This window comes from Aspergillus caelatus, assembly GCF_009193585.1.
Source record: "Aspergillus caelatus strain CBS 763.97 unplaced genomic scaffold BDV27scaffold_15, whole genome shotgun sequence".
Classification (NCBI taxonomy): domain Eukaryota; kingdom Fungi; phylum Ascomycota; class Eurotiomycetes; order Eurotiales; family Aspergillaceae; genus Aspergillus; species Aspergillus caelatus.
In genome coordinates, this window is record NW_022475278.1 from 73,861 (window position 1) to 89,120 (window position 15,260).

General features: G+C 47.1%; 8 protein-coding genes across 8 annotated transcripts; 4 read left to right on the plus strand and 4 right to left on the minus strand.

The window, feature by feature from the left end:
* Nucleotides 1–135: 135 nt before the first annotated feature.
* Nucleotides 136–1,133, plus strand: BDV27DRAFT_121326 (post-initiation translation factor DPC29). Its single transcript, XM_032065340.1, has 2 exons — nucleotides 136–367; nucleotides 429–1,133. The coding sequence occupies exons 1-2, from the start codon at nucleotides 160–162 to the stop codon at nucleotides 1,052–1,054; spliced, it is 834 nt and encodes a 277-aa protein (XP_031932162.1). The 5' UTR covers nucleotides 136–159; the 3' UTR covers nucleotides 1,055–1,133.
* A 99-nt stretch (nucleotides 1,134–1,232) lies between these two features.
* BDV27DRAFT_153349 (Mis6 domain protein) lies at nucleotides 1,233–3,604 on the minus strand (the record flags this gene model as incomplete). Its single annotated transcript, XM_032071765.1, has 4 exons — nucleotides 1,233–2,333; nucleotides 2,386–3,410; nucleotides 3,475–3,528; nucleotides 3,583–3,604. 4 exons carry the CDS (start codon nucleotides 3,602–3,604, stop codon nucleotides 1,233–1,235), a joined length of 2,202 nt encoding a protein of 733 aa, XP_031932163.1.
* A 491-nt stretch (nucleotides 3,605–4,095) lies between these two features.
* On the minus strand, nucleotides 4,096–6,608 carry BDV27DRAFT_20598 (CLPTM1 family protein). Its single transcript, XM_032076009.1, has 4 exons — nucleotides 6,364–6,608; nucleotides 5,236–6,300; nucleotides 4,690–5,175; nucleotides 4,096–4,637 (listed from the first exon to the last, which is right to left on the minus strand). Exons 1-4 carry the CDS (start codon nucleotides 6,403–6,405, stop codon nucleotides 4,305–4,307), a joined length of 1,926 nt encoding a protein of 641 aa, XP_031932164.1. The 5' UTR covers nucleotides 6,406–6,608; the 3' UTR covers nucleotides 4,096–4,304.
* A 64-nt stretch (nucleotides 6,609–6,672) lies between these two features.
* Nucleotides 6,673–8,337, plus strand: BDV27DRAFT_20594 (short chain dehydrogenase/reductase family protein). Its single transcript, XM_032076008.1, has 5 exons — nucleotides 6,673–7,093; nucleotides 7,183–7,268; nucleotides 7,328–7,492; nucleotides 7,546–7,616; nucleotides 7,673–8,337. Exons 1-5 carry the CDS (start codon nucleotides 6,813–6,815, stop codon nucleotides 8,222–8,224), a joined length of 1,155 nt encoding a protein of 384 aa, XP_031932165.1. The 5' UTR covers nucleotides 6,673–6,812; the 3' UTR covers nucleotides 8,225–8,337.
* On the minus strand, nucleotides 8,337–10,307 carry BDV27DRAFT_20609 (ASXH domain-containing protein). The gene is made up of 3 exons (XM_032076010.1): nucleotides 9,791–10,307; nucleotides 9,249–9,725; nucleotides 8,337–9,196 (listed from the first exon to the last, which is right to left on the minus strand). The coding sequence occupies exons 1-3, from the start codon at nucleotides 9,908–9,910 to the stop codon at nucleotides 8,450–8,452; spliced, it is 1,344 nt and encodes a 447-aa protein (XP_031932166.1). The 5' UTR covers nucleotides 9,911–10,307; the 3' UTR covers nucleotides 8,337–8,449.
* BDV27DRAFT_20613 (SNAP receptor SEC22) lies at nucleotides 10,062–11,423 on the plus strand. Its single transcript, XM_032076011.1, has 4 exons — nucleotides 10,062–10,307; nucleotides 10,367–10,401; nucleotides 10,476–10,585; nucleotides 10,645–11,423. The coding sequence occupies exons 1-4, from the start codon at nucleotides 10,274–10,276 to the stop codon at nucleotides 11,069–11,071; spliced, it is 606 nt and encodes a 201-aa protein (XP_031932167.1). The 5' UTR covers nucleotides 10,062–10,273; the 3' UTR covers nucleotides 11,072–11,423.
* A 1-nt stretch (nucleotide 11,424) lies between these two features.
* On the minus strand, nucleotides 11,425–12,923 carry BDV27DRAFT_20624 (Elongator subunit IKI1). The gene is made up of 3 exons (XM_032076012.1): nucleotides 12,709–12,923; nucleotides 12,373–12,529; nucleotides 11,425–12,309 (listed from the first exon to the last, which is right to left on the minus strand). The coding sequence occupies exons 1-3, from the start codon at nucleotides 12,862–12,864 to the stop codon at nucleotides 11,579–11,581; spliced, it is 1,044 nt and encodes a 347-aa protein (XP_031932168.1). The 5' UTR covers nucleotides 12,865–12,923; the 3' UTR covers nucleotides 11,425–11,578.
* Nucleotides 12,924–14,028: 1,105 nt separating this feature from the next.
* Nucleotides 14,029–15,250, plus strand: BDV27DRAFT_121335 (SNUT3/LISCH7 family protein). Its single transcript, XM_032065341.1, has 2 exons — nucleotides 14,029–14,571; nucleotides 14,630–15,250. Exons 1-2 carry the CDS (start codon nucleotides 14,256–14,258, stop codon nucleotides 15,022–15,024), a joined length of 711 nt encoding a protein of 236 aa, XP_031932169.1. The 5' UTR covers nucleotides 14,029–14,255; the 3' UTR covers nucleotides 15,025–15,250.
* The last annotated feature ends 10 nt before the right edge of the window (nucleotides 15,251–15,260 follow it).

Here is a 15,260-nt window from a genome sequence, read left to right on the forward strand (position 1 = left end):
AGACGGGCCCCCCTTCTCGGCGCACCTGGCCACACCTCCGTCCGGGGGTGGCCGACGGAGTAAATGTCGGGCCGGTAGTCCCATACATAGGACTAGTATCATGTACTTCGTACACGCGCACCTTAAATGCGCCTCCATTGCTCGGCAAGAACCTTGACAATGACGGCAATTCTGAACAGAGATTTACTCCGGAGATGTGCGCGCACCCAATCGGTGTGCTCCTTTTGTCGTGGCTTTACTAGCAGTTCTCCTTCGTTCGCGGGACATAATCGATGGTCCCAGATCAAACATGACAAGGCAAAGAATGACAAGGCGAAAAGTAAGGAACGCCAAATTATCGGCAAGGAAATTAGTAGCGCAACGCAAAGTATGCTTTTTTAAATTGACCCCGCCTTTGTTGGTATGCGCAAGCTAACGGTTATCATTAGTGTGGGGAGCGGATCCAAAGTTCAATCCTCGGCTGACCCTTGCCCTCTCGAACGCCAAACGAGCCGGAATTCCAAAGACCGTGATTGAGGCAGCGATCGCAAGAGGCCAGGGTATAAGCGTAACTGGCGAGGCTCTCGAGCAAGTTACCATCGAGGCTATACTGCCCCATTCCGTTGCAGCCGTGATCGAATGTCAAACTGACCAGAAGGCGCGCATCTTGCAAGATCTCCGCTATGCTATCAAGGATGCTGGTGGAACCGTTACTCCGACTACGTATCTCTTTGAAAAGAAGGGGAGGATAGTATTCGAAAAGAAAGACGGTCTGAACCCGGATGACTATCTTGATCAGGCTATTGAAGCTGGTGCTATGGACATTACGGCAGATGAAGAAGGCCGTCTCATCGTGTTCACTGAGCCAACAGAAACAAAGAGTGTGGGTGAAGCTCTGACAAAGTCATCTCAGCTCACAATTGAAGAATTAGAAATAATCTGGGATCCGAATCAAGAAACGTTGGTCGAGCTGACGGAGGATGAACATGTGAGGGAAATAGAGGATATCCTCAGTACCCTTCGTGAGGAGTCGAGCGTTCGCGATATCTATCTGAACACTACTCAACAGCTCTGATGATAGGTATACTCGTCGCAGTTTATGTCCCACTTACGACCCCTGTATAGTATGCAGCAGTGATTATAGAATACATAATAGATACACAGTAGAAATAGTAGAGCGCTTACTAGGTTCCTTGGACGGGCTACACTAGTTTAAAAATAGGTAGGTGTCATTTCATAATATTTTCATCCTATCATTCTTTCCGTAAGGCCTTCATCGTGCTCCGCATTAAGCTTCCAATGCCAATACTTCCTGTCGCCTCCAGCCAGTCCAACATTCGTACCCTGTATTCCTGCCAAGTAACCTTAATACCGCCTTCCTTCTCCAGAGCACTGAGGGCTTTCTGGGTCACTGGTCTCTTTAGCCTAGGCTGGTTTTCGCTGAGATCGCTTTCCTCCTCAATATCAGCGAAGCACGCAGCGGACATATTACAGAGTGCAACATTATGGCTAAGAGAGAATATCGAAGACAGATTATAGGTAAACGTTGCCTCTCTCGTCCGTTCTCGAGAGTTGTCTGTTGCATCCCGGACATATTGCGTGAGTGCAGCGATTGTAGGAGCGGGTATCAAACAGCCTAATGCGTTGGGGTCCTCCCCATTAAGGCCTCGATTTCGCCATATAAGGTTACAAATATCCATAATGTAGCCATTGAATTGACCAACCAACTGTGTTGGATAGAGTGATTCGGCAGAACCTGGGGTTTGGAGCACCTGAGAAGTCAAGGATGCTTCGAAGGCCGATTTATAGCTGGCAAGCACGGAGCTCATTATCGAAATAATGGAATTGATCGGAGTGAAGATGAGTGTGTAGACGGTGGGAGCCATTGGAATCGCAATACGGATGTTTCCGTTTAGGTGTGAATGCGAAAATAATTCAGCTAAAACACAATAAAATTCGATGACAGACAAGGCGGCCGGTCTTGGGCTCTCCACATTGTCACTAAGTGCCTGCTGAGCAGCTGCAGGGCATTCGAGAACAGACAGCGCCAATAGCTCTGCATGTGAGATCAGACGGCCTAGTGGTTTAGATTCTTCCAATGTGAATGACTGCGTCCTTAATCTGACACCCCATTGGCGAATGATGGAAGCATAGACGTCCAATAGTCTAGATCTGGGAAATAGTTTGTCCGTAAGTACGGCATATTCGAATGGTCTCAAGAAATCATGTTGTATAGAGTCATAATCCTCGATATCAAGGTACTCGAGAAGGTAGAATATCTGCTCTCTCAAATCTCTGCCGTTCCATGACAGAAGATACGATTTCAAGAAAGTGGCAACTGGGGGAGGAATTTCCTAGTATGTTCTTTAGTGTTGAAACAATAAGGATCCAGGTGCAATTTCGTACCTTTGTGTACTGTACGTAGCCCACAGCAAGAGACATTATGTAGCTCAAGGACTCAAGTTTCTCGTCTTTATCTTCAACATCCTCCAAGTTTTCGTTGAAGAAGCTCCCCCACCAATCATCTAAACGGTGGCTAGCAGACTCAGGTTGGACAAGAAACAGGTATTTCTGAGCGATACCATCTCCAATCATCGATATGATCTGGTTTGGTAACTCAATCTTATCAAGCTTGTCAACAAAGTGGTCAACACTGCGTAGTTCTTCCAATGATGTGCGGCCATAGGAGACACGTGAAGTCTGGACATCCGGTACAAGAATCTCCATTTTGCTCCTTTTTGATATTCCACGGTGCACCACTTGAAAATTCGCTGGCTGAGTAGCCCGTAGCCTTTCCGTATTTGTGTATTGGAGAAGCCTCACATGGCTGGACCATTCAGGGTCTGGATGCTTGAAGAACAGTCCCTTCCTCCCAGATACATTCAGGTCCCCAACAATGACATCAGGACAGTAGTTCTTGAAGACTTTAAGTAATGTAACAAGTTCTCTCTCGTCGCCACCGGAAGTAACAACCAGTTCCATAAGGGCTTGTATCCTAAATGGCTTAACATGCTTGCGCCGTGTGACCAAGGAAAGAAGATGGCATAAAGGTTTGCGCAGACTTATCATGTCTAGATGGTTAAAAAGTACAGCATAAAGCTTGGATAAGTGAGACCTATCAGCAAGAAATTCGTGTACCAGGATCAGCCATCGCAAGAGTAAAGACTGTGTCGCAGGCGATGGTTTGTTTTTGTTAGGACCAAGACAACACACAATCTTCGTGACGAGGCTGGATGACACAAGTTCCACCGGATACAGATTCTTAATAAGTGTAGTAATTGTACCTTGGTCAAGTTGACTGCGTGTCGTGGTAATCTTAACCAAACGCTCAAGCGCAACCTGGGGAAGACCGCTCTCATACGCGTGCGTAGCAATCGTTTTAGCCAGTTCACCAGCATCCATTTCACGTTGCTTAGAAGGCACGAAAACGACTACAAACGGAAATTAGCCCAGAAGAACATATATTTTTCCGCGAGCCATAGATGGCGATCTTACCAGACTCAAGCCGCTTGATTGCATCTAGCAGGCCAGTAGGCCTTGGCTCTGCGCCTGGTATTCCCGTCAGCAAACTTGTCCACTTCCAGGAGTTCGAAGCTAGCAAACCTGTATCTGTATCGGACGACATTATAGGCCTTCTATTAATCGTAATCACTACAGCCCGGTTCTCCAGCTCGTGCCTTTTGCTCCTACAATTGGCGTCGATTTAGGATACCATCGGCTATTTTGCGTACCGCCCAGACCTGTCGCGTCGCTCCGGTAAATCGAGATTAAACAGTCGATTCAATTCTGCCTTTCTTGAGTAATATGCAGTAGCTATTTCATTCGCATCTATCATTAATCGATATGTATTATCTTGTTGTATGAGTCTTCATAGTTTGTGAATATCATTTCCAATCGCGCAATCTTAACTTGAGGGTAAATCATGGGCGCGGAAATTACGAACTTTACCAAATTTGGTCAACTACCGCGGTTTGGCACTCGATCTATGTACCTCAAACATCATGCTGCGCAATGCTCGTGCCGCTTTCTCTTACTCGCTGATTCTATGCTTAAGGTCTTGTATATATATATGTACAATACGTATTAGGACTGACGTTCAACAATTGATACATTAGACAAAACCTTACATTAGTAATGGAAAGTAGGGGGGAAATCTGGGTGTTGTATATTTAATTAGGCGCTGCTCTAGTATGCCTCGAATATAACAAAGTCCGTAAGAACCTGTGTTTCTCAATAAACATTTTTAGTGGAACAACCACCAGACATCCCTCTATGAGCATGCTCTCAAAAGAAAAGTATACTCGGAATCTAAACCGAGGGCTGGCTTACTTCCTCTTCCGGGTAGATGGCTTAGAAGTCTCTTTTCCGGACGCCTGGGACGAAGTCGGTGTTTCTGTCTTCTTTTTGGCATCCTTGGCTTCAACGGCTGATGGCTCTTCCTCAGCATCACTATCACCTCCCTGACCGAACTCGTTGACACGTGTGTAATCAACCCGGTACTTCCAGCCCTGGTAAAGCCAAACGAAGAAAATGACATCATCACGGAGAGTCGCAAGCCTGTGAAGCCATGGCATTTTGACCGTGAATGCGAAAAGATCGTCGATGAAAGTGTTTAGAAACTTGTACATCAGTGCTTTGCCAGGCATATGCGCAACAGACTAGGAACAGCGAGGTTAGCTAGGTTATGTAACGGAGTCAAAGAATACCAACCTTCAAGCGGTAGTTGATGTACAAGCTGGGGACCATCATCAGGAAACCGTAGGCATAGACACTACCAACAAGTGTTTCAATAATGTAGGAGTACCACGACTTGTGGGTGTTGTAGACCAAGCTGTACACTGCGTATGCAGCCAGGAGAGGCACGGCAACGATATAGAGATAGCGAAACGCAATTTCGTCGTATTCTTTGGTCTTCTGCTCAGTCTCCGTGAGTTTATGCTTGTCCTCAAACACCACCACATAAGGCAGAAAGGAGAAGAAAGAGTTTGGCGATGGCTGCCGCAGGCGGACATCGACAGTCTTTGTGATTTTCCAAGCTTCGAGGAGGATACCAAAGCCCTGACTGGCAAGGATCATCCAGGAAGTGTTATCACTATTATCCATGAGATAGAGGAAAACAACTGCCTGCATAAAGACATTGGCCAAGATCGTACGAACGGATGTTCCAACGACGTCTTTCTTTTTGCGCCAGTGCGCCTATTATCGGAACACTAGGTCAGTACATTGCCCTAAATCTGAATGGAGTTACAAACTCACAATATCATTCTTGAAGGCCAGGGTCTCGAAGACCATGTGAAGGATAGTCACGATACCAGTTGTGCCCAGCAGCCAGATGTTCGTATCCAAGAGGATCTCTTTCACCATTTCAAACTCAGTACCGTCACCACCGCCCGGAGTCGAGGCTCCAAAGGCAGCCTGTCGAGCGGTTTGTTTTGCGCTGTCATCAACGCTCGTCATCATGCTGAACTTCCAGTTCTGCAAGTTGTTAAGAGTAATGCGAAGAGGCACGGTCTCCACGGTAGAATTGAGTTCCATCATATGACTCCTAAGTTGCCAAAAGGTATTCAAATAAACAATAGGGTAGTACCATCCATTCTTTCCAGAGATGTCTCGTGCTCCAGATGCCTCTAGCTGCACATGCGACCGGACAGCCGGATGAATCTGACGGAATCTCTGGGTACCAGAATCAGGAATCAGAGATACCGTGAAGTTCGGGTGATAGTACGATGCGATGGAGACGTCCGGTGTGTTGTCTTCCATTTCTTCTTCAACTTCGTCCGAGCCGGCAAGAAGGTTCTTGAGCTTCTTGGCCTTCTTCTTCGGGAGATATTGGTTAAGCGGCCGGAAGAAATAGATTGCAGAATCTGTGCTGTAATCTTTAGCCGAGGGATCAAGCTGATGCCCAGAAAGTCCGAGCATGAAGTGCGCGAAAAGAGTTCCATTTTGTTGTACTTGTTTGGGGATCTTGATGGTAGTATCAATTTCCCTGGTATCACTGTAGTTTCCAAGAGTAAAGTTCTTCTCATTGAGCACAAGTTGGCTTGCCGGGCCAGACTTAACAGTAGGAAGCACGACTGATGGTGAGACGTAGATGTTCATGTCCAAGGCACTATCGGAAGGCCATATCGGATTTATGATATCAGGGATAGCACTGTATTCGGTGATTTCGCTACGAGCTGGACGATCTGCGAAGGTAGGAATCCCACCCGGCTTCCCGCTAGAACCAGCATCGTTCTGCTGGCGTCCACCAAAGAATTGACTGAAGATAAACTGTGTTAGTAAGAAGAAGGCCAGACCCTGAAGGGCCCCCTTGAAGCCGGACTAAATCACGAGATGGTCAGCCCGATCAGCCTGATAACTGATGATGGTACGTCGCATACGTACGCTAGACTCCGGGTCATCCCTGCGCTGTCTTTGTTCAGGCATTGTGCTCTCTGTTGACGTGCCCCAGAGCTGCAGTGGCCTGGTCGACAAGAGAGAGGGAGAGGGTAAAAACAGGGGAAGGGAGGGAAGAGAGAAGAAAAGGAAAAGGCCACGAGCGGCGGACTGCTAGTAATCCGTTGAACTACGCCGCTTTGGTCCAGAACTCGGGTCGTTTTATCTTGGCGGGTCGATAAATTATTCTTATCGGCGCATGACATAACGCGATTGTTCCCTCTGGAATCATTTCTCCACATTTCCCGACTCCACGGAAACGAAAGGACGTCCTGAACCGCAGTTGATCGGCCGCGTGGATCTTGTACTGCTTGATCTAGATCGGTAACGTCAGATCATACAGAATATTGCCGTGCTATCGACATGTGTGGCGCGTGGATATCATCAGCTTGGATCTAATGTCGGACAATCCTCCCTTCCCCGAATCCCCCCGCCCTCAGTTTCCCACTCATAATGAACCACGAGTATGGGTAATCACTGCTGGGGATTCGCCCATTGGGATCTCAGTTACACGCCAAATCCTCGCACACGGCGATTACGCATTGCTTGGATTGGCGCATTCGAGTCTAGAACGGGACGAGTGCCGTCGAGATGAATTCGAGTCTTTCCTAGCCGAGATTGACAGTCATAGTCATGAGGGATGGCGACAGCGATTCAAGTCCGTTCCTTTCGATATAAGGTGCGCACTCCGGAGATGTCTCCAAAATAAACTCGCGGTGGAGCATTGGCTATAAAGGGGAGCGGAGTGTGCTTACATTCATCGTGCAGGATGATAGGGGAATGTCAAGCACTTGTGGCAGATGCTGTTACAACATTCGGCAAGATAGACATTCTTCTTTGCTGTACAAGTCAAAGTATGGGTTATGCAGCACGTCCCTTTCAACGCCGGTCATTTAGCTAACTGCCTACGCAGCCCTTGTAGGGACGGTGGAAGAATTCGGGGCATCCCAGCAAACGCTGAACTTGGTTCGGGATCAATTCGAAATCAACTATTTCGGGCCCCTTAGTATTATAAAAGCAGCACTTCCTCATATGAGGAAACAGAGAACCGGACACATCATGATTCTCTCGGGGATCAGTAGGTCTTAATCGGTACGGCTTTTAGGGGAGGTCAATGGCTAACAAGGACAGCCGCTCACATTGGCACGCCAGGACTTGGGATGTATTGCGCAGCTGGGTGGGCTCTCGAAGGGTTTTGCGACGTGAGTGCAATCTGTGCCGGGGGCTTCACCCAATTCTGCTAACCGCCACGCTGCAGAGCCTTGCATATGAGATAGCCCCATTCAACCTCAAACTCACGATTTTCCAATGCAGTATCGAAATCGGCATTCTCACGAATCTAGTAACTAGCGTGCCTCCAATAGCTCGCGCATATTCACCAGCTTCTAACCAAGCACCCCTTTTCCGCGGAATGTTAAACCGACTTGTGCCTCGTCTGCCCAACACACACGCCGAAACGAACGGCACCCAAGAAACTGGCCAAACAGCTTCTGTTGAGAATGGACCATTTTCACGTCCTGAAGTTACGTCAATGTACCCTCCACTCAGCTCTGCACATATGGAGGTTCTAGTCGCAGAAACGGTGTATGCCATCACCGCGGTAGGCGGGCATGAAAATCCACCGTCACGCCATATAGTAGGACAAGAGGGTGTTGCGAGTGTGAAGGAAAAGCTGAAAACTGTTAGTGAGGAGCTGGAAGACTTCATCCAGTCTAGCTATGCCGTTGACTACGCTGCTGGCGGCGATCAGAAAAGGGCGTCCAAGGACGAAAATATTTTCGGCATAGGAACCGGTAATGGTGGCGTTTAGAGCAAGAGTTCTAGACTTAATGAAAGAATTAATGAATTTGATGATAATACATTTGTGGTATCTTCCGCTTATGCCATTGGAATGCATGACCACTTAGCAGTCAGCTATCGCAAAGAAAGAAACATGAACCCGCATATCAGACGTGAGAATTAGCACAGGGGCAGTACTTTCCTGTTAGGTGCCCTCAGAAGAAGATGGTAAAATCAAGCTTACAGCTCTCTAAATTTAATTGGCCAATGAATTGTTCCTGAGAAACCAAGCTTGTCTGACCTCCCATAAGCTACCCATATCCTGATTATTTCTGTACGCCCGGAACTCTTTCCAAGCATTACCGTGTGGGACTTTTCCGGCACGGCCGTCAGCTTCTAAGATTTTAGTTGCAATTGCGCTGGGTCCCGTGATACCGGAGACTGTGATCATCCCAGATTCTTCTGATGTGCCTTCAACGATTGGCAGTTGTGGGGCCGCATCTTCAACAGTCGCAGAGGGCTGTTCAGAAACAATTTCCAGATTGGGGCCGTCCCGCTCCGTAGTAGTGGTTTGAGTCATGACAGAGGTAGTCATGCTTGCTTCTGTCGGTGGCGGATTGGTGATTTCTGCTGTCACTTGAGTAGGTCTTGTGACTTTGGTGGATGCGTTCACTTGGTCAACTTCGAGGTCCTTGGATATCTGTACCTGGGGCTTTCTGCCGCGGCCTCTCTTGCGAGGTTCTATCTTTATCTCTGATTTACGCTTGTTAGAGGATCTAGCCTCTTCCGTTGGATTAGTATCTGAATGCGTGCCCGCACTTGTTTCAGCAGTCATAGCTTGCTCTATCTCAGCAGTAGTCGTTGTAACGACTCCTGGTTTCTCGATTTCCCCTGTAACTAGGGCTTGTGAGCCCTTCAAGGGTAAGGTCTGGGGAGCAGGAAGAAACACCCGTTGGCCAGGGGGCAATTCGAATGTTAACTGGCCATCTTGGATATCCACTATCTGTAGCAGCGTCAATTGGGGAGTCCGAACGGAGCTCTGAGTACAAACGTACCCTGGCTTCTTTCTCCACTAGGAGGTTATCTTTACTCTTGAAAGCTCGAGAATATTTCCAAACATCGCCTACAAGAACAGTCCCATTGCTAATGAGGGTGCTCAATCTGACCTGGCGACTCTGTCCTGCGGCCAGCGTCTTGTCCATCTTCTGTTTCTGCCCCCAAAACTGCTCAAACTCTTCTTCTTTAAACTTGTCAAACATCCCATCCGCCCGCTGCTGCATGGCTTCTCCTGCCTCCCGCAGCCAAACGGGATCGTAGCGTCCATTTTGAAGATCTAGCTGAAAGTGACGAATGCCGTCTCGCCAATTATTGGAGTAACGTAGAAACTCTTCTGGTAAAGGGGGTATCTTTGCATCAGGATCATCCGGTGAAGGGTCCGGGTTCGGATGTAGGTCTTCAGGAAGTAGATCGAGTATTTCTCGTTTTTCAGACTCCTCAAGGCAGTTCCAGGCTTCGGGGTTGGCGAGTAATTTCTTGATTTGCCCATCAGTCAATATATCGCACTACGTCGCCATCATTCCGTATTTGTATAACATACCACAAGATCCAGATATATAAAGTTGGAAGATGTACTCGTCATCAACTTGTCCTCTGCCCATTGATCCTTCGCCGCTCTCTTCGGATTTCTCTTTGGTCGCTTGTTGTTTGAGGAGGACATTGCGACGTGAGACTCGCCCACGTCATCCGGGTCCTTTGTCTTAGCAGTATAGGAACAATTCCTGGTGTAGAAACATTGTTAAATGTGCCCCGGTATATGTCGCACCTGAGCACTGGTATTCCAACAGCTTGTAGATAATAATTCTCATAACTTAAATAAATATAGTATGGATAGTCTTACCTCGTGGGCTGCGTCCTTGTTTTGCCATTGTCGACCGCCTTGCGCTTGCGGGCCATTGCTTCTAGGTGCCAATCTGGACAACAACAACAGAGGTACTATATGCGCCGCTACAGCTGAACTGCAACCTGAGCGTTATTTGAACAAGCTGAAGGTCTGCTAGGCAAGAAAAAAGTTGTAGTTAAAATGGTTAAATCGACTCAAATAGCCAGGCTTGATGGTAAGACGCAATGCGGAGAGATTAGGAGTTGTATGATGCAGTTGCTGATGTTTGTCAAGGCCTCATGCTGGCTGCGTCAGTAGATGATGAACAGGTCAGTTTACAGCCCATTCACCGTGAAACAAATGTCACAACGAGTAACACTGAATTATCCATTATTCCAATCAGGCAGAAGTGGAGCTCTCCGAAATCAAGACACAAGCCAAAATGATTTTCCGCCGGTTGAGTCGCAATTCCGCACCGCAAGCTAGCATTGAGTCTGGCCAATATAACTTACAGTGAGTCTGATGTACGAGGTACAAGACGATACAGATGCTAATTCGGGTATTTAACATAGCTATCTTATCCAAGATGATATCTGCTTCCTCTGTATATGCGACCGCTCCTACCCGCGCAAGCTTGCCTTCACCTACCTCGCAGATCTCGCAACCGAGTTTACTACCACTTACTCCTCTGCGCAGTACCAGTCTCCCACCCTGCGGCCATATGCTTTTGTAGAATTTGATACATTTATCCAACGCACCAAGAAGTTGTACCAAGATAGTCGCGCTTCGCAAAACCTTGACCGACTAAATGATGAGCTTCGGGATGTAACGAAAGTGATGACAAAGAACATCGAGGACCTCCTATACCGAGGTGATAGCTTAGAACGGATGGGCGAGTTGTCGGGGCGTCTGCGAGAGGACAGCAAGAAATACAGACGAGCAGCAGTGCGCATCAATTGGGAGCTGGTGATAAAACAGGTATCCCCCGCGCGTCTTTAATCGTTCTCACTAGGCCCCCATACTAACCTGCTCCACAGTATGGTCCAATTGCTGGCGTCGGGTTCCTCTTTCTATTCCTCATTTGGCTGCGCTTCTTCTAATTCCTTCCCTAACCGACTGCTTACGGAGGCCCGCTCATATGGTGTATGCATAGTTAATCTTGATGGTTGCCGGACTCCATCCACCCTGATATATTCAAAAACTGACAATATTTTTTATGACCGACCAGCTTGGTTGCAAGGCGTAAACCTTTCTTTTTCATGAGAGCCTTACATAGCATGTTCATTAAAGTGTTTCACTGATCATGACCCAGTCGTGTGTTATACGTCAATTGACCGGGATGCCGTAAACAGTACAAATTGTACACGATATCCTTGGATTCCCTTCAAGCACGATTGGGAACACCAGCTGATAACAAGCTTAAGGACGTAAGGGAGATAGTAGAAGATGGTCCTGCGCTGATTCACTAAAGAAGGTGCGTCGAGAACAACCTCTGTACGTGCCCACTTATATTTCATCTTCTTCCTCGTCGAAGTCGTCTTCCTCTCCCATGTCGTACAAAATGCGCCCGCCCTCTCCTGGGCCGTCACCTTGCTGTGCATCGAAGTATGGTAGCACCACCCCCTCTCTTTCTCTCCGTTGTCTGTCGGTGAGTCGCAATTCGAAAGTGGACTCTGGCTCTTCTTCGCCTGCTCCGGCCTCTGGCTCCTCCGGTGGACGATATAAAGGATGGTCGTCAAGCAGCGTTACAACCTCTTTCAAATGTTGAGGCGAGTACTGTGATGCCGGGGGTAATATATACCACTCTAAAACACCACGCCCACTCTTGCGTCTGTGTTCCATCTCCAGAACGATGCCTTCGGTCGAGTCCTTACCAATCGGCTTATCCAATCTTCCTAAAAGTACTCCATCCTGTTCCTCTTCGAGTCCAAAAACTGGAGCAGCTAGACTACGATCTCGAGCAGCCTTCTGCGCTAGTATGTGTGAGAATGAATGTAACCTTATGATAGTCGTTGCGAGATAGATCAGCATTGAAAGAGATGATGGCGAATAAGGGGATTGAGCTGGCGGGCTTGGAACATCTTGATGGAAAGTCACGACGAGCGAAACTTCAACCTTAGGTGCTGAAGGACTCGGGGGGATTAGGAATGAACTAAGAAACGTCGATAGTTGGGAGTGTGCATCGTTCGTTTTAGAGAGTAGAAGTGGGTTAATGGAATCTATAAGGATGAGACGCCCTATTGTTTGTTAGTCATAGTCATTAATAATTCTAATACTCAGACTAGCCCGCGGTGACATACGAGGAGAAGAGGCTTTGGCTGCAGTAGCCTGGTAAGCCGCACCAACTTCCTTAACTATCTGTGAGGGGCTTTTCCTTCGGGCGGAAACGAATGCATCAACGCCATCTAATGGCTTTAATGTCTCAAAAGCAATAAGTGTGACATGGACCTTGGAGATCTGTACTAGTTCTTAGCTTTATCCTGCCTACGGCTAGTTCACAATTGTCCATCTGAAGACCTGATGACGTATCCCAACCCTCGAGTCTAACAAATGGAGTAGACACTAGCCAGCCCAAGTCCGATAAAAAAAAATCGAGCAAGTACAACATAAGAAGTACAGTAGGAGATATAACGTACCTTTGCACGCCTAATATATTCTTTAACCAATGGGGTAGCTGGTTGTTCGAGTGAATCCAAGAGCAGGGTCAGCGGAGAAGCTGTATCTCTCAGACTTAGAAGCTTTGAGATCAAGAGTAAATTATGCGTTTGCCTATGAGAAAGATTCGGTGCCATCGCTGTACGCAGAGGAAGCTGTAACACCTATGTTAGGTAGTTGCGTTAGTAGATCTAGGGAATAGCGGGGTTATTTTTCGTGCGTATGAGGGGTCGGAGACATCGGGCATAAAAGATTTCCCAGGAATTGGTGATCTTTGCCGTTGACGACTTAGTCTGAGGCTCGGCGGGACGGGCCGTAAAAAATATTGCGTAAATGCCAGCCTGCAATCCAACTGGCAAGCGCAGCATGCATCTGTGAGGCATTGATTTGCAGGCACCAGGCTTTTTAAATGCAAGCACGAAAATGGGCCACTAAAAGGTCATCCGTCAAGCTGGAATTAGCCCAAATTTAGTTACTTTTCTCTCACGGTCTTGGATTATTATTTTAGCATCAGGAAGTTATGACAATCTACAATCTGACAAATATCTACTCTGGAGTATCAGAAGTATTCCGATAATGCTCCCATCGCGCATGGGCGTTGGGTATTAGGTAGGGGCTATATGGAGCGGGGGATGAAGATAAAAAAACAAAAAGAAATATATACTACCTCTATCTTCTTGCTTAGAGCGCAGTAATCTACCATGCTCTTCTTAACTTTTCTCCTTTCAACTTTAGTCAAGTCTGTATTTCTTGCCGTTGTAGACTTGTACTGGGAAGTTACTAATATTTCCTCCTATGTCCTTGAACAAATGCTAGAGGAATGTTTGAGAAGTGTCTGGAAGGCTATAGCTCGTATTCTGGGAGAGAGATTGTATAAAACTATTGTATCACTCACAATGATAGAAAACAGAGGTAGATATAATAGCGATCGAGAATTCATGCTACTATTTTGGTGGGCCGATTGTTAGTAACATTTACTTTAAGCTTAAAATTGTTCACATTACAAAATGACCCCTTCGTTCTCCAGTAATCAAGACGGGTCACGGAAATAAACTGAAAAGTTGATACTACGAAAAGAAGAGTGATACTATTGTGAGCACAGCTTAAGGCTGATAGAAATAAGGTGGTATGCGTAAAGATTGGCATATGGTCAATGATGCTTAGTATTACTCCTCTTTGATATGTCTGTGTTTCAGGATTACTAGAAATTAAATTTTACTTGATTGGGGCCGATCGCGCAACTGGCATACCTCGGCAACCGTAATATCTTCACGGTCTCAATTTCAATCCGGGTGCAACGCCAACCTTCAGCACTATCGTCTTCTAAGCATTTGATACCCATTTTAAACAAATAATGATGAAATAATTAACATATTATTAAACCCTGTCACGTTTATTTCGATTTTTCCCGGTCAACCTCTTAGCTGGTGTTTTACAGAGACAGCAACTCTACTACTCTAACTTATTCTCGGTCGATCGCATCTTCAGACTCTTTGACTAGATAACACCTTGTTCCCTACATACAAGGATGGCCGAACCGCCCGCAAAGCGAGCCCGACGGGTTGATAGCTCGACAATGTGGGATATGGATGACCACCGGCCGACGCGTTCTCCTGAACCAGACTCGGAGTATAATAGGAGTCCTAGACGTGAAACAAACTTAAAGGATGATGGGCGACGAGAAGGACCGCGCGATGATCGAAGATACCGTTCCCGCTCAAGAGATCGAAGGGACAGGCGGCGCGATAGGAGTAGGTCTAGGGATCGCCGAGACCGCGATCGGGATCGCGACAGGAGAGACAGAGAGAGAAGCGTTAGCCGCGACAGATACTATGATAAGCGAGGTATGCTATGTGGTACGATTCTCTGCTTGGATCAAGCGCTGATATTCGAATCTTGTAGGGTACCCTTCAAAAGGGGACAGATACCGTGACCGTTCTCGCTCCCCTCTTCGAAACGGAAACAGGGATAGATCCAGGACACCACCTCTTCGGGGATCCAGGGGAGACCGCAGGAATGATCGCAAAGACCACCGAACACAGCCGAATGGTGCCGCTGACTTGAGGACCCCAAATCGGTACAAAGACGAAATGGATATGGACATCGAGGTTGCTGGGGAAGGCGATGTGGAAGAAATGATGCGTCGAAGCATGGGATTCACCAATTTCAGAAGCACAAAGAATACCAAGGTACCTGGAAACGATGTCTACGGGGTGCGAAAGGAGAAGAAGACGGAATACAGACAGTATATGAACCGTATAGGAGGATTCAACCGACCACTCAGTCCTTCAAGATGAAGGATGGATCAATTACCTTTATCCGTTACTATTCGACCCTTTTCTCCTTTTTCCTCTTTCTGCTCTTCTTTCGTATCTGTTAAGGCGGGACCAACTTTAGCTAGGGTTTTGACTATGGCCATATGCATTGTCGGAGTAAGGTTTACTTTCTCTTGCACTTTCCACTCGCGCAAGGTTTTGGACAGGGTTTAGATGTTTTTCTTGTCCTTGCACAAACCAAAGAAATAGTGACAACG